The sequence below is a fragment of the Malurus melanocephalus genome, unplaced genomic scaffold, assembly GCF_030028575.1.
Source record: "Malurus melanocephalus ecotype Western Australia unplaced genomic scaffold, MMel_1.1 scaffold_388, whole genome shotgun sequence".
Taxonomy (NCBI): Eukaryota; Metazoa; Chordata; class Aves; order Passeriformes; family Maluridae; genus Malurus; species Malurus melanocephalus.
The window spans coordinates 675,318-700,584 of NW_026623620.1; the positions used below are offsets into that span (position 1 = coordinate 675,318).

A 25,267-nucleotide genomic window follows, 5' to 3' on the forward strand; every position below is an offset into this window, starting at 1 on the left:
AAAGAAAGAAAGAAAGAAAGAAAGAAAGAAAGAAAGAAAGAAAGAAAGAAAGAAAGAAAGAAAGAAAGAAAGAAAGAAAGAAAGAAAGAAAGAAAAAGAGAGAAAGAAAGAAAATCAAGGAAAGGAGTAACAATTTGCTAATAAACTCAGGTTTTTAGATGATGATGTTGTTTTAAGGTAAATATATGTTACCTTGATTATTTGATAACCTGAACAGAGCTTGTGATTTGTTGCTTGGCACTAAAATTATATTTGGAATAGATGAAAAAATRCTCTGCCTGTACAATATAGAATATTAAAGAAAAATTGCTTTGGCAAACARCAAGTTTCCTGGTAAACACTCTCTGGCTCTGTGGGAACGGTACTTCACTGACCCAAGGTGTTTGCTTTCCACAGAGCAAAGGACAAGCAAAGAAAAGGTCTGTGAGACCTAAATCTGCAGGTCTGGCATATGGGAAGTCACAATTTTAAAACTTTTTTATATTTCTCTCCTAAAGCCACACAGACATGGGGATAATCCAGGCAGTGGAATTTAAACCCCTTCTCATACACAGGGAAATGCAAAATATTCCCATTTAAATGGCTTTAAACTACAAGAGAACAATGGGATGTCAGAGGTGGAGCCAAGGCTGATGAAATTCACCACCAATATTTAAAGAACTAACTGAGCAAATCTTTGAACCATGATCAAGGTTCAAGGCAAGGTTGGATGAGGCTTTGAGCAACCTGTTCTGCTGCCTCATCCCTGCCTGGTGGAACTTTATGATCTTTAAGATCCCTTCCAATTCTGTGATTCTGTGATTTTAGACAAATTTATGAAGACAATCAACACACAAAAATAATTTAGAGAACTGTAAGAAGTATATGGAACTTCTGCCCAAAAAGGGAAATAAAGGAGCATTTGAATCATTGATCTCATCTGATCCAGGGAAAAATTGTGAATCTAATTATTGAAGAAAGCAATGAATAAAACCATGGAAGCCATGCTGATGGCAAAATACATCTAATATTTCAAATTTCCATCAAGCAAACCTGTGAGATGAAGAGGCCTCGTGGTAGCAAAGTTCTTAAAAGGGATCTTTTACAATTCCCTTGATGTACCCAAAGCAAAAGTGTGATACAAGTTAMTCTGTTGCTCTGGTATGCAAACAGCTGGCAAAAAAGGCCAAAACCTGCTTGTGATCAGCTGGAAGAATCAAGGTTAAAATGGAATAATTATGTCAAGTGGCTGGGTATGGTAAAATAAACACAAACAGTATGACCTGGAAAGTGTCAGGGCTGGTTTGGGTTGGAAATTCATTCATTGTGTCATTAACACCAGATACAGACAAGGTTGCCAAGGGACTGTTCAGAAATAGCATGGTTTGGATGCACCAGAAGAAAAACACTGTTCAAAGGGGAAATGGAATTAGGAAAGGACTGCTTATTTGAGAGGAGATAATGGGGTCTGAGGGAAGGGAAAAGATGGGCTCAAACCCAGAAAAAATGGAAAATGAAAAGTAGAAATGAAGAACAACAGGAAGTGAAGAACATCTACAGACATCAGAGACAGCTGAGGGTCACCCACTGGACAACATYCATCAGGTCAATGTCTGGGTGAGGGGAACAGCACTGGGTCTCAGTATTTATGAAACTGTAATTTGTTAGTGGCTCTAGATCTCAGTTCACAGTTCAGAGATGTAATTAATGGCTTCATGTTTTTATATAAAAGCCTTCAGAGCAGACAATTAACATTCACAGAATCAGAGAATCGCTGAATCACAGAGTGGTTTGGGATGAAAAGGACCTGAAAGATCATCTTGTTCATCCCCTGCCATGGACAGGGACACCTTCCACTATCCCAGATTGCTCCAAAGCCTGTCCAGCCTGGCCTTGGACACTTTCAGGGATACAGGGGCCAGAAAACATACACAGCTTCTCTGGGTACCCTGAGCCAGGGTCTCCCCACCCTCACAAGGAAGAATTTCTTCCTAATATCTCATCCATCCCTGCCTTCTGTCAGCTTGAAATCATAGTCCATTGTCCTGTCACTCCATGTCCTTGCCAAAAGTCCCTCTCCAGCTTTCTTGAAGCCCTTTAAGGTGCTGAAAGGTGGTCCAAGATCTCCCTAGAGCTTTCTCTCCTCCAGGCTGAGCAATCCAAATTCTCTMAACCTTTCATATTCCTCTAAGTATTTAGTTCAATTGTGAGCCCACAACTTCCTGACACTCCCCAGGGTATCCTAACAGGSCTCCAGCTAAATTCTGGAAAGCCACAAATCTTCCATATTCACTTTGCAATATTCTGAGCACTGCAAGGTTGTCTTGGGCATCTTGTTTTATAGGGGTTGGTGCCAAACTCCTTACAGGCAGCTGCACTTAAGGCTTAGGTCTCCACTATCCTGCAAGATCTCCCTCCTTCTAATGGAATAGCTAACTCAGATGTAGAAACCTGCATTTCAGAAACCCTCTTTTAATTAGACTCAACTGTATTTTATGACTTCTCTCAAGTGAGTCCATTCATTGATTTATGAAGGACTACATGTATTTGCTTTTCACTGCCTTGACCATAGAAAAGCACTAAGGCAAGCATGTGGACTGAGATATCATTGATACTCATGTGAATAGTTGGATGTTTTCCATCAGCAGAAAGCTGTCAAAATTGTGTATCAGTTTCAATCAGAATTTATTTTTTCCTTAGCAATTATTTTTCTGCAGTTCATTGAAGAACACTGTGTTCTAGGTTCTTCTTTCTGGGCTGTGTGAACATTTTCTGTCAGAGCACACCTCTTTAAAGAGAATAATCTTGCTGGATGCAGAAAGCAGGAATCATTCTCCCTTTTTCTCAGGCCTTTTCCAGCAAATAAATGCTCCCTCTTGCCTTTTTCCCCAACCAGCCCAATGGTTCCTTCATGTCAGGTTGTGGAATGGCTCTGTTTTAGTGAGATCTGTGGAAAGCCCCCTCAGTCAAGATAAGYTTCTTTGAATGGGTATTTAAAATACCCTTGGGTTATGCAGCTTATATTMATCTTTTATCAAGTGATTTCCAGGTCATGGTATAAAATCCATGCCATTACCAAAAAAAGTGAGAAGCCACTCCACAAAGGCCAAATACATTTGGTTCAGGAAATATCATGAGTCAAACTGTGTTTAATCAGCAATATTGTTTCCAAATGACTCTTCAAGCTTAGATTCCAGGACTTTAAGTGGAGATTCTATGGGAACTTCTTTTCACAGCTCCAAATATTTCTCACTTGCTTACTGCCGCCAGTCCAATAAAGTGCTCTGTGTGAGACTCACTGATTGGGAAATCAGAATTTCCTGTTTTCTGATACATTTTAACATAACTTTTTATTGCAATAAGTTTAAGGTATCTTTTACCAACTGGGTACTATTTCAAGAAGACCAACCTTCTGGTTTACTTTTATGACAAATGAGAAGGCTAAAATGCTCACATGTAAGCATTTAGGGAATATAAGCATTTTAAGGAATTAATCTCAGGCCTACACTTTTTTTAAAGATTACACAGTAAAAGACCCCACATTGTTTTCAGTAGTGCTAAATTACAGACAATCTTTTCCCAGCAAATACATGTAGCAAATGAAGGGGTATTCGTTAGAAACTTCAATTTGTGTAGACTTTTTTCCTCAGACAAGTATGTTCAAAGTCATCAACCACCTAACTAAAGTCAACCTGCTTAATCCATGAGTAAAAAAAAAGCCTGCAGATGATCATTGCATTTGAGATATCTGTGATAGTTTGAGTCTTCCYTTCTTTGTGTCTTTCACTATCAGTTAGAGTGAAAGGGGTGTATTTCTTGTTTCCTTTTAAAAAAATAAATTAATAAATCACCTATATCAAAAGTCAAGAAATGCCATTATGGTATGTTTACTCTGTTTCCTGTTGGCCAGCCTTAATTTAAACAAGGGATCTTTTCTAAAAGATCAGGCTTTTGTTCAGTTATATCTGAGTCACACAGAGGATGATATATCTGAAAAAAAAAATGTTGTTCTAATGGTTACCATGCAGAATTCTTTCTGTTCATTTTCTGTGGCAGCTCCTTCCACGCTGTTGTTATAATCCACCTACAAAAGGCATTGGTTTGTTTGGTTTATGGAAGAAATGTTATTGAAGGGATGTAGCTTATCTCTCTCATAGATCTGTATCTGATATTTTCTCTTATTCTAATATAACATTTTAAATATATTAGATTTGTTGCTTCCTAAAGATTACTTCAGGAGTGAGTTTTATTTATTCACAGGAAAAAGTCAAGCTCAGGTGGAAGTGCTTTCACTACTGAATTGTCCCAGGATGTGGAATGAGTTTTAGCCCAGATTTCTGGAGCCAGATCTTTGATGTCCCCTGGTACAAATTTAGAAAATATTTCTAATGACTTACTAGATCTAAAGTGTAGCTTAAGTGATAATCTGTATCTGCTTTAAAAACAACAATTATGCATTTTTGCACTGCTCAGCTTTGCCACATTTCAGCAAAGACTGAAAAGAGCATGAACACACACACATATTGAATTTCGATAGGAGAAGTGGATTATTGTAGTGATTGAATCATTTGCTAATCTATTATGGGCTTCACAAAAATGACTTTCAAATGCACACACACAAAAATTCGTTCTGCAATTTTGTCTGTTAGACTTTAAAAGCTGTTTTAGAACGGAAAGACTAGAAAATAATGAAGTGTGTTACCCAAGGAAACCATGAAATCTCCTTGCTGCAAACTTTTTACAAACATAGGAGAAAACATCTCTAATGATCAGCTTATTTTTTTCCAGATCACTTTCTGGGGCAGAAGGGAAGGACTAGGCCTCTAAAAGTTTCTGGATAGCTTTGATAACTTTTTTTTTAAACTGTTCCATTATGTGTGCTTATGTGTGGTTACTGTTGGTTCATTTAGGTTTTTTGTTTGTTTTCCTTGGGGATGAATAGTCAGGCAATGGTTTCGAATTTCGAAGTATCATGAAAGGAGACTTACTAAAATAATAGAATYRTAGAATGATTTAGATTGGAAGGGACCTTAAATAATCTCCATTTCCAACCCCCTGCCATGGGCAGAGACACTTTACACTATCCCAGRTTGCTCCAAGACCCATCCAACCTGGCCTTGGACAGTTCCAGGATGGGGCATCCACAGTTTCTCCTCACACTGGCAGCCTGCAGGAGTGTTGGAGGTGCCCTGTAGACCATGGTCCCTGAAATGTCTCCTTTGGCAGCCAATTTCACCCCTTAAAGACTGCAGCTGTGCCACAGAGGGCAGAGAGCTGGTCAGTTCATGTGCTTGGACTGAAATGTGGTGGGGAGGAGCCAGGGTGATGAGCTCAGCTCACTGAAGACCGAAGGCACACATGGAATGCTGTTTTTTCCTGTGAAACTCAGATTTTCTCCACCTGCTTTTCACCCTGGCTGAACAGATGCCTCCTCCAGTTCATCACCAGTGACATAGGGTTACAATAGTTTTGCTATAATAATTTTTCATTTTCAAGTCCAGCATCTCAACCCTGGTGGTCCAACAGCCTTCAAAGGGACTTGTAAATTCTGYGTTTCCATGCCCAGCTTTTGCCTGGGATGGATGTTTTGGAGGGGCAGCTACAACTCTCTGCCAGCAACTTTCTGATTGATTGACCCTGTTGCTTCTCTCCCTAATCATAATAATCTGGAATGGAAGGTGAGTTGGGTCGTGAGGAAGAAATCAATAATGCTCCTTTTTGCCAAAGTTAGGTCTGCAAGGTCTTTTGTACAGCCAAGGAAAAGATCTGTGCAAAGTTTTGAACCACACAGAACTGCATGGATTTTAATCTGAAACACTGCTTTAGCTGTGMTTGACTTCAGTGGAAATAAAGAACTGAAGAAACTGAATTTTTCTCTTCATTGCTTGAGATCAGATTCCTATAGTTTAAGTTTATCCAAGAACCAGAGGAGAACTTCCACAGTCAAATCCTTCAAGCTGATCTTTTTTTAAAAGCTTTCCATAGATTTATCTTTAAAAGTACTCATACATTTCCAGAACCCCATGGAATTAATTCTCAATTTATTTTTTTAWTTAAATTACCCCACCCCTTCAGATAATCGAGATGAGGAAGTAGAAATTGCTATGCTAAATTGTTCTTTGTACCACAGTTCCGGATTTCAGTTTAATTAATCTTTTCTTTCTTTCCCATTATTTCACCYGCAGACCATGAATTGCAGCATATCTGACAGTCACCCTTTACAGAACAAATGGTTTTCACTATTCAAACAGGTGGGGCATGCTTTAAAGGAATACTTGTAGTAGCATAATTTCATTTTAACAGTACAAATAAAACTCAGGTGACTGTGGTGAATGAATGAAAAGTGCTGAGTACTGTGGATGAGGTAAAAGAGTGGAAGTATCTCCCAGGACAYTGGGAATCTGGAGGTGCCTCCCCTCACAGTCAATAGAAATACAGTCTTAAAAACTGTGTTAAGTGGATTATGAGGCTTTCTGATGGTGATAACCCTGGTCTCATCAAAATTGTCACAAGCACTTGAGGTTAAAAAGTGCCTTTGCCTTATCTCAGAACGTAGAAGGATATGGGAGACCTTATCACAGGAGACTTCCCTAAGTGCTGCCCGCTATACAAAGAACAAAGGCAGCTGTGTTACCCAGTGCAGTGTTAAAATCCTGGCAACAGCTGCAGAAATTCTGCAGAAATTCTACAGAAATCTCAGAATTGTGGGACAGTATTGACTTGCAGTATGGGCAGGGATCTCGTGGTGCAAAGGGGGCTAAGTGTGCAAAACACCACAGAAAAGACCAGGATGAGGAAGAGAAAAAAGACAGGAATAAGGAGGTGTGCAGATGCTTTATGCCCTCTGATAGCCAAAAAACTGCAGGGGAGGAAGCAAGAAAGGTTATGTTTGAGCAGTGAGGACCTGCCAAAGCTGCCTTTGTGATATTGTACCTTATAAGAAAGTGGAAGTAAAGACTCTGCAAGAAGGAAAGGCGAGCTGAGTGATGCCAGACTGGGCAGGGCTTGGAGCAACCTCAGTTCAGTGAAGGTGTTCCCACCCTTGGCAAGGGGGTTGGAATAAGATGATTTTTGTGGTCTCTTCCAACCCAACCTTTCTATACTGCACCAGAGCAGAGTATCTCTCCAGACTATAGAGGGAAGAYGTGCAATATCTGCAGCTGTTCTGCAATAAGTTAATCTTGAGCAGYACATGGGGTGAGTTATGCGTACAAAAATCACAGAATCACGGAATGGTTTGGGTCAGAAGGGACCTTGAATCTCTTCTCATCCCAACCCCTGCCATGGGCAGGGACAGTTTCCACTATSCCAGGGTGCTCCAAGCTCCATCCAACCTGGCCTTGGACATTTTAAACCTGTGCCAGTGTCTCACGACTCTCATAGTTAATAATTTCTTCCTAATATCCAATCTAAACCTGCCCTTTTTCAGTTTAAAGCCATTCCCTTTTGTCCTATCACTCCATGTCCTTGTAAAAAGTGGTGCCCGGTGCCACAGTTTCAGTGAGCAAATGGAACTCAAGTTTTATTCAGCAAATGGAAGTTCAAGAACCACTTGGAAGAAAATATCACTCTGTTGCCCGCAGTGCCAGTCACCCTTTGCATGACTGAGAAGTTGCTCAGCTATGTCTCTGCCTCAAAATTCTTATCCCACCCTTTTGCCAGAGCCAAGAAACCAGCCCTAAACTCAAGGCTCTGTTTTGTGAACACATAAGCACCRTAGCTTGTTGATCAGACTAGAAGCTGAGGTTCTGCAAAAGGACAGGTCTTCCGTCTTCTCTTTTTTCCTTGCCCTGGAGACAAGGAAAAAATCAAACCAGAACAATGCAGCTGGATTGGTTCATTTTCAATCACCTGTTCCTTAAGAAAAGTTTTTTCTTCAGCAATGGACAGCCCCAAAGCTGATGTCATTTATCAGCAATAAATATTGACAAGGAAAAAAAAAAGGGGGAAATGTGTATATATATATACAGCCCTGGACTGGGGAGAGCCTCTCACTCTCCTGCCACTTCCTCAGGTACAGAAGGATCTGGTGGATGAAGGTAATGTATGCAAAATTGAATTTCAGCCTTAGAGATTTTGCCCATTGAGCCTCTTGGTCAGTATTGATTGTGCTGTGAAGGTTAATTAGTTAATAGCTAAATTGTACCAAATGTGATAATTAAAATTAWAATAAATGTCTGCTTATAACATCTCAGAGGAAGAATGTAAAATAAATTATATTTTCTCCTCTTTAACCCCACCTTCCACCACTAGGGATGAAAAAGGGCTTCAGTGGAGTCTAGTTCCTATATTACTTTAGATCAAAATGTAATATTTAGACTCACTTGCTTCATTCTTCAAATGAGAACATAAAATAACCCATTTTGCAGAGGGTGGTCAGTTATAGGAGATGCTTTTCTAATGTCTTTTGAATTATTTTGATGTTGAATTTTTTTCACTTGAGTATTGGGATATACCACTATAGCTGAACTCAGAATTTTGTCATTTTTAAATGTCAACTCTCTATCCAAGCTTTCATGCATATATCCTGCTAAAATGTCTGATCTATGTTATTGCATGCAATAAGCTGATTACTTTCCTTAATGCAGAATTTTATTTTTTAAATGATATTTAAAGATGTAAACTCAGAGAAGGTAGATTAAAAATATAACAAAGTAACTGGAAAGACAAATATTTCCACTCTTCCAAACTTCCAAACCTGCTATGCCCTGAAAGTTGTATCAGACAGMAGGAGACAGCTTCTGCTGAGGAATGAAACACCAGGACTAAACTTAGAGTTCAGGCTGTATTTTTCAAATGGAACTTTGTTTCTAGCTTTGTAGCTATCAGTGTTTATTTTATTTGTTTCTACACTCAAWCAAATTTTCACAAAACTTCAAGTTTTCAAGTAGAGCCACCTAAAAGTGCATTGCTGTCATTTTTTTTCAGAAGCATAGAAGTGATTTAGTGGATTGAACACTATTGACAAGGAAGGATAATTGTATCTGGGAACCATCATTTTTTTACTTTGAAAGCAAAACCCAACATATTTAGTCCAAGGGACAGATTTGATGGCAGAGTCTGGCAGTCAAAGATGTGCAGAAGTATTTAATCAACTTTAACTCCCGATCTAGAAATACTTTATATTTCCTCTTGTAGCACTTAATCTGAGAAGCCCCAAAAAGATTTTGTTTCTGTAAGGTCAAGAAAATTCCTCCATGGCCAGAGATATCCCTTCARTTTAGGAATTTATTCTTCATTAATATCAGTGAGATCTGGGCCTCTACCTCATGCAAATTATTTCCTTATGAAATTACAGGAAAACAAGAWAAAGACTGAAAAACTGAGTGAAAAGACAGACAAGGGGTAGTGGTTCTAAACGAAAGGAGGGTCAATTTAGAGTAGAAATAAGAAGGATTTTTTTGTACAGTGATAGTTTCCCTATCAAGCAGAATCTCCTAGATCTCCATTGACCTGTACTGCTCCCACCATGGATTTTTTTCAGAGGCCAGCTCTAAGGCTTGTTATATTTGCTGATTTTTGTTATCTCTACTTCCCTCTTGCCTCAGCCTGCTTTAAGGTAACCTGCTGAGTTCAAACTAATCTTTCTTGGGATTTTGCCACATCTTTACTCTTTTACAACCAAAAAAGACATTTTCCCTCATATATCCTCATCAATACGAAGATATGTAACTTTTGCTTTTTCTGACATGCAGAAAAGCATCCTGTGTATATGAGTGGGTTTCAGAGTGTCTGTGTGCATCTGTGWGAGGTGCTTTAGGAGCAAGAAGGCTGTAGCCAACATTATTTCTTAATAACACCATATATGAAGGTTTTCTGTATGTCCAGGTGTCAGATGTAACATGAGGATGATCACTACCAATTGTTGAGACATTATGATGCTGATTTAATGAGGAAACAGGGAAGTGGGAAAGAAATTGAGATAGCAGTCCATGTGCTCAGTGCTCCATTCTAAAACACCAGATCTCACTGCAGTTGAGGCTTGAGAAGGATTCTGGTGTAACAGTATTGAGCTCATTAATAGGATTTTTTATATACAAGCTGGCAAAGATGAAAGAAATGCTGCAAATTCGAGATAAAGAATAAAGAAGTTAAAAATGGGKCTGATCCATCTGTTACAAGTAACACAACTTTATGTTATTTATGCAAGGTGGAGTCTYCTCTCTGTGGTGCCTATGCAGTTTCAGCACACCCAGATATGTTCAGGATCAACTAAAATAAACTTCTTTGTCCAGGCTTGACTTTACAACAGTTTCTTATCTTGTTCACATACCACATKATGCCATAACCCATATGCAACAAAGACTAACAGATTTTGGGGTTTTGTTTTTGGTTTGGTTTTTTTTTTTTTTTCCCCTGTAGAAATGGATCTACTAACTGCAATCATTTGCCTGACTGCTTTGCTGCACCATGCTGATGGACAGGTAGGAACATTCATCTGTGCAAAACTACCACATCCAACTCCTTCGTATAGATATCTGACTYGGTGCAGTCTGACCGAGTGATCTCTAAAACTTTAGAATTCAGTGGTGAAATTATTGTTAATGTAACACATCAAAGATGAACTGTCATTTTTCACTGTTGTTTATTATTTTTATTATTTCTAGTTATTATTATTTCTAGTTATTATTATTTCTAGTTATTATATTATATTATATTATATTATATTATATTATATTATATTATATTATATTATATTATATTATATTATATTATATTATATTAGTTGAGCAACCTGTTCTAGTGGACGGTGTCCCTGTACATGACAGGGTTGGATCTTTAAGCTTCCAACCCAAATAATTCTGTGATTCTGCCTATTAAAATATTCTTCCCTTCATGGGACTAATTTTAAAAACACATTTTCCACAAATAAATAACTAATTCAGCTAAGATTCAGAAATTTGATTCATAAATCTTGTAGAGAGGACTGATCTTGTGAGATGTAGAGATCTACTAAGCAGGCACTTGAATGTCTCTCTTCATTTCATTCTTATGAGTGAATGAAAAGAAACAGTTATTTCAGGAAAGAAAATGATAATTTTTTTTTAATAAATCTCAGGTAAACCATGTTGTAAGTTGATACTTTCCTTTACCTGAGTATAGCTACAGCCTAAAACAATTGTCTGAGATTTTATTTCTACCACCATAAATATCTTAAGTTAAAYAAGATTTATGACACCAGTTATTAGGGTAGGTTCAATTGATCAAACAAAAGTGACACAAAGCTCATAATTTATCTTGTTTATTACACTTCTGTTAACTGGGACCTTCACTGTTATTTTTTCCAGGCTATTGCACATAAAAAAGTGAACTTGCTCTCCTTTCCTCATTTTAAAACTCACAGTCAAAAAGAGATCCTTGAGCAACACAATGAAATACGGAGATCTGTAATTCCCACAGCCAGGAACATGCTGAAGATGGTGAGCTATGAATTACAGCCAGCCTGCTTTCCCCTTAAAGGAAATAGGACAAAACCAGCTTCAAAGGAGGCTCTGGGATGAAGGGATTAGGAGCAGCCTGATGAGAAGGACTTGGAGGTGTTCATGGATGAGAAACTCAACATGAGCCAGCAGGATGCTCCAGGGTCTGGAGACAAACTGGGAGAGCTGGGGGTGCTCAGCCCAGAGAAGAGAAGAACCCAAAGAGACTTTAGAGCCCCTTCCTGAGCCTAAAGGAGATCTATAGGAATGAGGAAAAACATTTTATCAGGGCTCCTTGCAATAGATTTTCAATTGAAAGCAGGTAGATTAAGATCAGCTGTAGGAAGAAGATTTTTATGATTAGGGTGGGGAGGTCCTGGCACAGGTTTCCCAGAGAAGCTGTGGCTGCCCCTGGATCCCTGGATGTGTCAAGGCCAGGCTGGAAGGAGCTTGGACCAACCTGGTCCAGYTGAAGATGTCCCTGCTCATTGCAGGGGTTGAACTGGATGACCCTTCAAGKCCCATTCCAACCCAAACTATCAAAGATTCTCTGATTTTCAAAAGAGAAACCCAAACCCTGGATGAAGGAAAGAGCAGGAGTGGGTGGCTAAGGGGGAGTAGGAGCTCAATCAACAGCCTCTGAATCTTACAGTGTCAGCAGGATAAAAGAGATCTAGACCTGCATAACCTCTCCCTTCCCTGCCACCCCTGACATTCCTTGTTATCCCTGTTCCATGGGCAGATGAGCTGGTCAGTGTTTTGTGGTTAAATCTGCACAGAGATCTGCAAATATTCTCCAGGTTCAAAGCCCAGCTCACATCTCTCACCCCAACTCAGYTGCACCTGGGCTGAAAATCAGTTTTCTGCTGTTTAGTGCATCTTGCAGTGCTCACTCACTCACAAAGCTGAAAGAAAGCAGCTTTAGGATATAAAAACCCTATTAGTCTGCACCTTCTGGAGATCAGGGGCTGTGTGATAGAGCTGTGCAGAAAAACCTTCTCTGAAACCTTCAAGAGCAGAAAAAAAAATGTGGTTCCTGTGCCCAGGGAGTGTAAACCAGCACAATTCCTCCTTTTCCATTGAGGGCCACAGGTGCAGCACCAAAGTCATTCTCCTTTTTGATTTTCTTCTGCACTAACCTATCTATGACCTGTATATTTCTTCCTTTGTGTTTTTCAGGAATGGAGTAACAAAGCTGCCAAAAATGCTCAGAAATGGGCAGATCAGTGTGCAATGAAAGTCAGTCCAAGAGACAAGAGAATTATTAATGGTACTGGCAAGGATGGAACCTCAGCTGATGGGTTAATAACAGCTTGCAATGACCCCTGTGAATGTGAAATAGAAAGGAGGATGACTTTTAATCTGTTGTAGAATAGCTTTTTAGGATTATTACAATATCTATTGTTATTAAAATACCTTTTTGACCTGGTTTAGTGGGAGGTGTCACCACCCATGGCAGGAGGGTTGGAACAAGGTGATTCAAGTTCCCTTCCAACCCAAACTGTTCTGTGATTCTGTGATTATTAAACACAAAAACATAATTTTTGTCAGATGAATACACTGAAAGACAGCTTGTTGGAACCCCTTAAAATCACAAGGCAAAGTGAGTGGCAGCATAGGCTTTTTTTTTTTTTTTTTCAGAATATAGCTACAGCCTTTCTGTTCCTCCTTCCCACTCCACAGCTTGCTTCTCTCTCAGTAAAATAAATTTACTTCTACTCCAGGTGTTGCCTGTGGTGAGAATGTGTTGCTGTCCTCCGTCCAAAGATCATGGACTGAAATAATCCAGGTGTGGCACAGCCAGTCCTCCAATTTCAGATATGGATATGGAGCAATCTCGAGAAATGTCAATATTCAGAGCTACACTCAGGTATGGAGACTGGAAACAAAATGCAGGAATACACCAGAATTGCAGGAGTATACTGAAGGCAGCTGGGAGTTATTTATGACCAGGAAAAAATTATCAATACCATCAAATTATTATCTATAATTCACACTCTGATCCAAAGATGAAGGATAAATTTTCATCCTTTTCCATCTAATTAGGAGGCAACGGAACCAGTATTTTGGAAGAGCAGAAAGGAAATATTAGTCTGTAGAAAAACCTTTGATCTAGAAATAAATATTTTTCTACACAAGGATTGAAATACCTCAATARGAAGTGTCAAAGAAATATATCTATGATGGAAATATCTGAATTTCAGCTTTAGTCTCCGGCCGTGAATTGTATTTGAAAACACTTAGAAACTGGAGGAAATTCATTTTTCTATGTATTCTTTCTGACAGCTAAACTTTAAACTTAAAAGCTGACTAGAAAAAAAAAATAAAAAAGAAAGAAAGAATTATTTTCTGGTTCTGTAATTTTGTGAGGTTTTTTATGAGAGTTCAAGAGGGATGACTCTGAAATAATGTTTTCATTATTGTTTTTTGCTCTACAGCTGATCTGGTACAACAGTTACAAGGTTGGATGTGGCTTTTCCAAATGTGCCGTGGGCCCATACAAATACTTTTACGTGTGCCAATACTGCCCTGCGTACGTACTCCCTTCTTACTCAGTGGTGATGATTGTGGATATGTTTCCAAAACACCCTTGGCCACAGGATAAAATTATTGCAATCTACTCTAACCATTTATACTTTTGAAAATACCGATGTGAATTGTGGATTTAACTGCATGTTGAATATCAATATTTGTTTTATTTTGCATCGAAAGGGATATTAGGGAAATTTTATCAGTTGAACAAGGGTTTGTCTCTGTCAGATTCAGGCATCAGGCACAGATCATTATGACCACAAAGAAGAAAATCTGATGCACAATGGAAGCCAACAGCAAATTAATATTCACAGCACTAAAGAACTGCATTTCATAAGGGTTTTGCGGAGGTTTGGAGCAGCCTGGTCTAGTGGGAGSTGTCCCTGCCCATGGCAGGGGGTTGGAACTAARTGATCTCTAAGGTCCCTTCCAGCCCAAAACATTCTGTGATTCTGTGCTTGTATGATTGCCTCAATCACTTGAACTATATTAGAGAAGCAGAGCTAGGAAGATCATATTTTTTTTTTAACAGATAATGTTATACAAATGTCATCAATTAATTTTGTTTCTCTAAACCTTTTTGTCCCCCTTATTTAAAATATTTTTTTTTATTATATAAATATCTGAAACTAAAACATGACTGCTTATAAAAATACTTCTATACAAAAACTTTAGGATTCCTTTCATTGCAGTAAATAACATAAACTCCTGTTGATACCCCAGAGCTTCATGTTGATCTCATGTCTTGTAATTCTTTCAAATTTCAGAGGAAATAACCCCATGCAAATAGCTATGCCTTACAGAAATGGACCCAAATGTGCTGACTGTCCTGGCCACTGTGACAAGGGGCTTTGCAGTAAGTTACTCCATTGTCCTTAAAAAAAAAAAAAATAAAAAAACAAAAAAAAAAAGAAACAACACAACCACAAAAAAAAAAACTATAATATTCAAGCCATTGTAGCAGCAGAGCAAAAGCACAAAGTTTATATAGACATGAAAAACTGGAATTTCTGGAAAATGCAGAAGTATCAGAGMAGGACTTGGTTTCCAAATAATATTTCATGTGTTTGTTTTTCTCTCTTTTATTTTAGCCAACCCTTGCAAGTATCAAGACCTCCTCGAAAACTGCACAAATCTGAAAACGGTGTTTGGCTGTAGAAACTCAGTGGTGAAGAAGAAGTGCCTTGCAAGCTGCAAATGCACYACTGAAATCATCTAAAGTCCTGATCGCCATTACAGCAGCTGTGAGATTAAAAGGAAAGAGTAGAACTCACTTTAAAGTGTATTCACTAAAGTGCATCTTCTCAGATTGACCTTTAGGTATAGACTTTATCTGCAATCTGGCCACTACTTCAGCCCTAAATTAGACTAGTAGCTCAAAATAACCTCTGATGTTATTTTAGGTGTTGTAGAAATCATGCTTAAGCTACTAATGTGTTATTTTGTGTGTTTCCTTGCAGTGGATCTGCCACTGATTTATCTTTTTTTAATGGAAAGACACTTTTAAAACACTTCAGGATTTTTTTGCATAATTCATGAAATGCCACTAAACTTTYTTCTGTTAACTTTTTGTTGACGATCAATGGAATGTCCTCCTGATAAATAAACCCGATTTACCATTACCATYAAYTCACAAACAGACCTTTTSATTAAAGTTGTTTATAAATCAAGGSCTGTCTTTTTAATTTGGAAAATTCCTTATGGATATTTTGAGTGTCTTTTATACTTCACATAATTGTGGATAAGAAAGCAAAAGAAATACAAAGCTAAAAAGGATGACATTTTTTGTACAGGYAAAATGAGAGACACATATTGAACTGAAACTTTTACTCTGATTTAATSACAAAGATTCTGCTACATCTCTGCATGCAGGTGCAAAATAATAACTTTATCCATGTGCCTCTTTCACGCTAACCTTGCACCATGCTGGGGTGTCCCACCAGACCTCCAGCTGCTTCTCAAAGGGTCCTGGTTTCCTCCATCCCTCGAATCACTTAAACCAGCCTTGAGCAGGGCAGAACTACTTATCACCCTCCCTTCCTGYTTCAGGACAGAAAAAATCATTTTCTCCACAGCACTGCAGTTCTCGATAAAGACACAAGAGGGTGAGCCATACCCAGACATSAACCTGCATTGCTTTTTCGTTTTTCCGCTTGTATAAAGGATTTATCCTTTTATTATAGTTCTAGTGTATCCCAGCCCAATTTTCACACTTAATTGCACAAAATTTCTTAGCTAATATTGTTTCAATAAATAACCACTACATATTGAAACAGTTTGGCAGTGGTTTCCTCCCCTCTGTTGTTTCATCCTGTTACCATCATATTAAAGCAACTGAGAGCTTCAAATTAGGGATATTTATGGTTTCCAGGATATCAATTTCTAATTCTGGTAGACTTGATTTTCTACCTGCCTGAAGCTCAGTTGCACCTTCATGATCATGTGCACTGTGCAASGTTCCAAAAAATCTGGAGAGAGGAACTTTTTACGGTGGCATGGAGTAATAGGACARGGGGGAATRKCTTCMAACTGAGAGARRCMACAGTTASGTGGAAAATGAGGAAAAAATCCTTCCCTGTGAGGGTGAGAGGCCCTGGCACAGGTTGTCCAGAGAAGATGTGGCTGCCCCATCCCTGGAAGTGTCCAAKGCCAGGTTGGAGAGGGCTTGGAGCACYGTGGGATAGTGGAAGGTGTCCCTGCCCATGGCAGGAGGTTGGAAGAAGTTGACTTTCAAAAATTCCTTCCAACCCAAAYTATGATTCTGTGATTTGTCAAAAGTTTAATTTAAACTAAAGCTGGTGCAAATTTCCTAAGAAACTTGTGTTGTCCTCAGAAAACACTATTCTATAAAACCCCAGCTCTCTCATGGCGGGATACATAATTCTGACAAAACTCTCAGGTCTTTTCTGGGTTATTTTCCAAGATTTTTCTTTTTCCTCACCTTTTATCTGGGTCAATGCATATTTAATAAGGAATTATTTTATTATCAGAGATTTCTGAGAGAGCTCCCTCCCCAGAGAGCCAACTCTCATGCTCAGGATATCCAGCTACGATATTTGAGCAGCAGGAGCTGGAAGGGATCTCCTAAAACCTGAAGTGCCACCCTGGGGCACCAGACACCCTGCTGGGATATCCAGGATACATCCAGGATACTGCAGGATATTCAGGCACAACCTTCATGCTTTTGTAGGAGATTTCAAAAGATTCTGCTTCCCTACTGATGTGGAGCAGAACAGGAGGTGAGATGAAATGCTGCYTGGGTTTCTCAGAGCTGACATCRAGGAGTGCTTGGGGTACCCCACTTWGTTGTTCATGTCCCTGGAAAAGCTGAGATGCTGCTGGATATGGGTTTATCACACATAAATATAAAATCAGTATGATATTTGATGAGATCCAACACATCAAATGGCATTTTTCACCATTCATTGCCTGCATCTTCACAAATTTATTTTTCATACTGAAGTCTTGTGGTTTCCTTTTTGGTACTAGGATATATTTTTTACTGAATTGTGTTACCTTTTAGGTGTCAGCCAGGCAAGAAGCAAATAACACCAGGAATTTCTTACAATTTCTATTCTGGCTGACAAGAAGCACATGTGCTGAAAGATGATAAGAGCAGSTACTACAGTACAAGTCTAAACTTTATCTGTGGAGAGGGGTGTAAGAGCTCTTCAGCTGTTAACTCACATGACAAGGGCCTTAAACACAGTTTTGAACAAAGGTTAGGAAGTAATTTAACAGTCTGACAGCTTCTGAAGAAAGRATATTTTTGGTATTTGAAATGCACCCACTGCAGCAGTTTCATTACCAAATTTGGCCTCTGGGCTGATCCAAAGGGGAGGTCATCACTTCTGGTGTCCCAATGTCTCACTGAGAGCCATGGGCCTCTATCTCCCCTGTTTTTCTCCATCTGTTGCTGTGTTGGAACAAATCTCCTGCAAAACCTGTCTCACTCTTGTTCTTGACACACCTCACCTACAGTAATAACATGTTAACATGAAATTACAGAATCATTAAGGTCAGAAAAGGCCTTCACCACTAAATCATGGCCTCAAGTGCCACTTCTACATGCCTTTCAAATGCTTCCTGGACTGGTGACTTCACCGCCTCCCAGGGCAGCCCATTCCAATTTTGACAGCCCTTTCATGAAGAAATTTTCCCTAATACCCAATCAAAATTTTCCCTGACACAACTTGACGCCACTTCCTCAAGTCCTCACAGTAAACAGAAAGCAACGGTTGGAAACCTTCACACACCATTGGAAATTTGTGTTGTCAGAATATCCAATTTATTCCCATAAAATAAAATCATGGGAGGATGGCTGGGGGAAAATGGTGCCTTAAAATTTTTTAGTCTCTATATTTCCATGCATCAGTATTCTTACGTTTCTCTAGTATAGCACAAAAAAATGCTGTTCTCCCATCTTTAGATAAAGCAATTCCTCTCCAAGCCTGAATCCAAGGACATCTCGCTGCCTCAGAGCCCCAAAATATGGAAACAGAGAGCTGGGGGGGAGCAAGTTTGGGGTGGTTGACATCATCACTTGAAAATATCATTGGGGAATTGAGGCCCAATATGTTAATAAGGCAGAACTTATAAAGGGACAAGATCTCGCGACTCTTTGTCATTTTGGGTGCAGCCTCAGGAAGAGGCTTTTTCTGCTCTAATGTATCAGTAGGCCTGGATTAAAGCTGTCTATTCTCATTCTCTAAATTTTGTCTGGCCTCTGTTTCAGGTGAGCCTTGTTTTAGCTGACAGAGMAAGCCCAAGCAGCAAAGGGTCATCAGAGCAGGGACAGGACGAGGATGCTCCCCACCCCTGGGCTGCTCCCATCTTCTAGGCCAGGCTGCCAAAAATGGTATTCCTCTGAATGTAAAGGCCATGGACAAACTGTGAAAAACAGGAGATGGACTTTATRATTAAGAACTTTCTTGACAGCTGCTGTCTCCACTCTGGGCTGTGAGCAAGACATTTAACCCCCGAGCAAGACATTTGACCTGCGAGCTTCAGCCTCAGCGAGTGCAAGGCAGAGATAAAGCGGCGCAGTCAGGGAAAGGAAGATTAATTGGTGAACACCGAGAAAGAGCCCACAAAGCTCCAGGTCCTGTAAATTGTAATATCACATTTGATAGCCACACCCCCTGCATAATTATATCTCAGCTTCACCACGAGTCGAGGGGACAGGGGGCAGCGGGAGATACAAGAGAGGACGCGGCACTCCCTCCTGACCCGCTGGTGACATCTGAGGGTTCGTGGGTTGGGCACAGCCCTCTGTATGGGGGCTGTGAAATATTCCCTAGCACTAACAGACACTCTGACAACCGCATCAATGACAACTCTGGAAGAAAAGCAATTTTTTGGAAAAGTTGAGGTGCCGGATTGGCGTGGAAAAGGCGCCACGTTAACTGTTCATTCAGCGGCTGATAGGGAGCCCAGGGCTCAACTCATTGTAGCTGGAAATTACTCTTTAAAATCATCAGCGTCACATTCTTGGGGGGTTTCTCCACAGAAATGACCATTTCAAATCCAATTATATTTTTGTGCTTGCTGTTTTGYGCCATTAGCATCCCTCTGCTTTCTTCTCTTCTCCCACCGCTCCCTGAAGTGGTAGAAGTAAAGGAAGAAAGTCCTAAATGCAGCCCTAAAATCAAATTATGGCTTTTATTCATTTTGTTGAATGAACCACATAATTTTTTTTTTTAAATTTTATTCATTGACTTTAAATAACCAGGGTTTTTTTTTAGGACATGCAAAACCATTCACCTAACTTCTTCAAAAAGTCTGTTCCCAAAGCAAACAAATTCCAGAAACCTACACTGAAGGTAAGAAAGGAAGTGTATGTTAAAGCATCTAATATTTATTTAATTATATATAACATTCTTTGTGCAGGCATCCCACAAAGTGATTGATGAAGGGTCAAAAGAGGTTTATTTTGGCAAAAATTRAACTGTAGCCCTTGTGAATTTTGCAAAGGACTGAAACACTGAGGGACAATTTCTGAGCACTGCTTCTGAGGCCCAGAAATTACACAATTTCCGTAAATTCAAAGCAAGAATGGATCCACCTCTTATGCAAATGTGGCTGTGCAACTCTGGTCATACAATGAAGGTGATTTTCCACCCTTACCCAACAATGTATCAGGAATTGTCTCCTGATTATCTGAAAAATTCTTAACTTGATGCTTGTTTTTAGGAGTGGGTCCTGTGCAGGTGTCACTATTKCTTAACATCTTGACTTTTAGTCTTTCTTTTCCAAGATATGTTTTAACTCCATTAGGAAAAATTAGTGGAAAAAATCAATTTCTAAGCATTAAAATTGGAAAGGTCAGCAGTCTTCAAATTGAATGAAGAAGGACATAAAAATTTTACAAACAGAGGGAAAATATTTATTGAAAGTATTATGTGATAACCTACCTACAATTGCAGGAAAAGTCCTCAATGACCTAAAAATTCCATGMTCCTGAAGAGACAAATGCTGGGTGATTGAAGAGGTAAAAAAATGTCAGTAAAACAATAAATTAGGTGTTGGAAGCAGTGATCGTGCTTCTTCCAAAGATTGCAGTGGCCCAGTGTTCATGAGGAAATCAGATTATTAATAGGAAAGGAGAGGAAAGGCAATGGAAAAGAAACATGTAAAGAACCTGGAGGGGAAATGAGAAATGAGAAGGAGTTGCAGATGTGAAGACAGGGAGACAAACCTTGTGATAAGGGAGAATGAATCCAAAAATATGGAAAGCTTGCTGGACAGGCAAAAATAGCCAGAAATATCAACAATCATCCAAACTTAATATTGAATAATGAGCAGGGAGGAGGTTTTGGCCTCCCCTGAATCTTCTCCCACCACTGCCCATCACCCAGCAGCCCCATTTTGGCTCAGCCTGTCTCATCTCAGTGTGCCTGTCTTTAGTTTAGTTTTTGGCCCTGCCTCCTGGATGAACCTTGGACCYTCCTTTTTGTAATTAATAAACACAAGGATGGGTGCATTAGAAAGACAAAAACAAACCAGACCATTTTGACATAAAGTTGACCATAATATGTCGCAAACCAAGCTTAGATCTTTGGATCTTAGAYTATTCCAGTAGCCTTGCACCAAGAGTCATTGCAGATCCAGACATAGCAGTTGAACAAACCAACACCAAGGTTTTTATTCAACCCTATATGTGTTRTTTAATGTTGCTTTGAATGTTTTGGAGGTAAATAGGAACTATTTAAGAAGATTGTGGCATCTAATGAGCTATGGCACAAAAGCTATGAACGCTTCAGAGCCTGGATTTTTCCACTGAGCTGATTTTTCCTTCTATACTCRTATTTATTTGCTCCCAATTCAATGCAGYASCTCCAGTGTWGCCTTGTCCAGGAARGGGYGATGMATTTCAGATAGCTGGGTTGCAGTTRTTCATTGAATTTGTCCTTGGACCATGGTGAGGAAATCATAAATTCATCTTGTCAGTTCAATAGCACAGCACCACTTTGGGGTATCCAGTGATTTAGCACCTATTTCCCRCCATCCAGAAAACAGCCATGTAAATTAATTATGGAGGTCACAAATCATGTCTTCCATCAGGTCAGCCTGAATTCAAGCTGCAAACAAAGAAGTCCCCACTTGCCTAATAYTCAGCCAGCTGGAGGAGATGTTAGTTGTACACAGGAAAAACAAACAATGTGGGAGTTTCTTGTAGGAATTCATTATGTACTAATTGTTCTACCCACATTTGCAACTTGTGCCAAGGTCAAAATKATTAGAACTTGTGGGTCAGTGTGAGCACACGTACAAAATGAACAGTTTATGCTGGGGTTGAATTTGTGGTGTGACTTGGAGTTTGCAGTGCACACTGAATCATAGAAATTTGATATTTGCTGTCTCTCTGKCCTGACAAATCCTTGTGTGGGTCAGACCAAGTATTTCATGAGTTATCACTAAACAGCACCCTCGTGCTGTGTCTCTGAGAACATCACAGCTCTGGCTCCAGAGACTGATGTTTATGTAAATGATGGAAGAGCCACAGGCAGTAGGAGCTTTTCTGGGATTGCTGGGATTGACTTGAGCTTGYGTTTGCTGACGCAATAAAGGAATAACGCGTCATGAAAAAACAGTGAGGAACAAAAGACTTAAGGAATCAGAATCAGAGAATCGGGTGGATTGAGAGAAACCTTAAATAACACCCATTTCCAAACCCCTGCCATGGGCAGGGATACCTTCCCCTAGTCCAGGTTGCTTCAAGCCCTGCCCAGACYTGAACATTTCCAGGGATGGGGCAGCCACAACTTCTCTGGGCACCCTGTGCCAGGGCCTCACCACCCTCACAGGGAAGAATTTCCCAATATCCAACACTCAACTCTTCCCTCAATTTCTTCCTAATATCCAATGCTCAAGAGCAATTCTCTTCCAACTTCCTCTAAAAGTGCCCTTTCCTAGTGCTCTTCTGGCAAGRTGAAGAGTGAACACAAACCCAGGTGTACCCACAGCTATAGAGTGGATTTGGAAACCTAGAGGCAGCCAGTCCTTTGTGAGGAAAAACAACTGAAATGATTCACTGCCATGTCTGGAATCATCTCCTTGTGCATTTTCAGAAGCTTGRGACCTGCTTGCCTTTAGAGCAAGACTCTGAAAGGGATTTCACCATGGGCTGGAAAAGCCACGTCAAGTCCCCAGTCACAAGTGAGGACAGGGGACTGATGGGGAGCAAGAGAAACACATATTAAAATGAGAAAAGTCAATAAACATGTCTGATCCATCACTCACACCATCTGAGACTTAAACATAGACATCTAATTGTTAGTATTACTTTTTTTTCCCCCCCAGAATAATAGCTGGAGTTTTTAGGTGCATGCAGGGCATCCATCTTAGCTGAGGTAGGTCCTTTTTATCACAAGAGCAGTTCAGACAGGGAGAAGAGCCCTGTTATCTCTAGTAAACAGCTTTCCTGCGACTTTGGCATGCACCTCAACAAAAAGTTTGTTTCTGCATTTAACCCCTGCTGTGCAACACTCATGCAATAAAARCAGAAATGAAAGAGTGAAGTTTTCAAGTGAAACGTGCTCCTCTTCAACAATTTGCGCTTTAGCTGAACACTGCTTAACCAGTTGTAATTATTTGACCTCTTCTATTTAGAGGAAAGAATGAAAGGCTAATTCCTTCTAGTGTTACCTTCCAGCAGTTCTTTGTGTGCTGGAGAGATTAAAAATACTGTTTGGTAATCAAGCAAGGTCTTACTTAGARAACAAAGTGTGAGAGATTCCAAATGGAAAAATAAAACACATTTACTTCAGCAAGACATGCTATAACCTCAACCTAAAATAAACCATCATCTATCTGTAATCTGTGATTGCTATTTGTCCATTGTTCTTTCATTTTCCGCTGGACATCTCAGTGTTCCCTGAAATAGATTTYTAGTGGTGCATTAGCAACTTTATGTTTCCCGCTTTTGTAAGAAATCAGATGAGAGGCTGGTGGGGGYGATTTGGAGCCAGTCAAGACAAAGAGGCCACAGCAGGAACTGATGTCAAGGAAGTTCCACTTGAACATGGGGAAGAACTTCTTTTCTGTGCAGTGACCAAGCCCTGAACAGAGACCAGAGAYGGGGTGGGGTCTCCCTCACTGGAGATATTCCAGAACTGTCTGGACACAATCCTGTGCCCTGTGCTCTGGGATGGCCCTGCTGGAGCAGCGGGGCTGGACAAGATGAGCCACTGTGGTTCTGTCCAACCTGACCCACTCTGTGATTCTGCAACTTTATTGTTGCTGCCCAAGGAATCAGAAACCCCCCCCGATCATTACTTCCCTCTTTAAGGTGAAGGAGGCAGTTTAAGGACTGCTCAGACAAACTGCATTTGTTCAACTTGAGGAGATGGAAGGATCTGCTGACTCAAAGAATTAAAGTTAATGTTTAATAAAAAAGTGCTTCTACTGTGACACCGCAGAAATGGGATAAATGTCAATGTTCTCAAAAAAGTTTCGCTTAACATTCAGGAGATCTAAGAAATACTTCTGTTACACTGTGGAGGCAAGATGAATCTTACTCCACCTCTCTGATATCCATAGCTGTGTCCACAGGAAGAGTGCACACCAAGAAGTAAACTGAAGATTGGTGTGCACCCAAGTCATGCCAAATCCACAACATTGACTGCAGGGTCCTCGTAGCTCAGACTTCAGTGAGCAGAGCTCAGAGCCTTAAATAACAGCAGACTCTTCTAGGAGACACCCTGAAMCTGATTTGAACCTCTGCCAGACAACAAACAYGACCAAAAAGARCAATTCCATTCACCTGGCCAGTTTAGCCAGGTGTTTTAGGTAAATTCCTTTAACATGAAAACAAGTACTCTTGGAAGTTTCTATTTCTTCTGGAAAAAAAAATATGAAAAAACCATGTAGATGTGGTGTTGAGGGACGTGGTTTAGTGGTGAACCTGGYAGTGCTGGGTTAATGGTTGGRCTTCACGATCTTAGAGKTTTTTTTCCAACCTTAATGACTCCATGAGTCTGTGATTTAAAAGTAAAACATTGCAGGTTGGATCAGGTACAGAAATGTACTGAGTGTGTCTGGTCAGGTGAATGCCACTCCTAATGATGCTGTAAGATTATTAAATGCAGGTTCTTTCTCATTCTTTAGGTAAGATATTGCTCAAGCAACCACTTTATTTCTTAYTTTTATCCTGCTGGAAGCTTGAAACTGCCATAACTATTAATTTTTTTTTTTACATAAAATTTGTGTTTAGATGGAAAGCTGGATGAAAAAAATCCAACAGCTGTTTAAATGACAAGTACCTAAAGCTACTTGGTAGATCTAAGTGTGCAACAATATTTGTGAAAGAACACCTTGACTATTTCCATTGTATTTATATCCACCAGGATTGGGATGAAGCTAATAAGGAGACATAAAGGGATTTCCTAAAGAGCAGCAGTTTTGCAGTGAGCAAAACAGTCCAGCTCCACCCCTAGGATAAAACACCTTCTTCCTAGCAGCTTGTGTTGTCAGTCCTTTTAGCTTAAAGTTGGACATATCTGAAGTTAATTTGTGGCAGATTCAATCTTGTTAGTGGTGAGAGAAAAATGTTTCATTTGTTTAGAAGAATGAATATTAGAGTACATAGATAYTGGAATATAATTTCTTCAGCATTCCTATTTGTGTGTAAACCACCTGCCAGTGTCCAGGGGCCATTCTGTGGCTGCTGGGCACTGGTTCACCTCACTGAGAAAACAGATAAATTATTCTTCCTGGCAAAAAAAAAGGAAAAATACATGGATAAATACTCTTCCCATACAGACTGTGTGTCTCTGTGTGTGTATGTACCTGCATGAGATTCAAGATCTAAAATAAAAACCTCATAGAAATTCCTG

At 39.7% G+C, this 25,267-nt stretch overlaps 1 protein-coding gene across 1 annotated transcript; it reads left to right on the forward strand.

Annotated features, from left to right (window-relative positions):
* The first annotated feature begins 10,389 nt into the window (after positions 1-10,389).
* On the forward strand, positions 10,390-15,150 carry LOC130581162 (cysteine-rich venom protein-like). Its single transcript, XM_057379116.1, has 8 exons — positions 10,390-10,403; positions 11,268-11,285; positions 11,324-11,399; positions 12,579-12,669; positions 13,124-13,269; positions 13,838-13,932; positions 14,699-14,787; positions 15,023-15,150. The coding sequence occupies exons 1-8, from the start codon at positions 10,390-10,392 to the stop codon at positions 15,148-15,150; spliced, it is 657 nt and encodes a 218-aa protein (XP_057235099.1).
* The last annotated feature ends 10,117 nt before the right edge of the window (positions 15,151-25,267 follow it).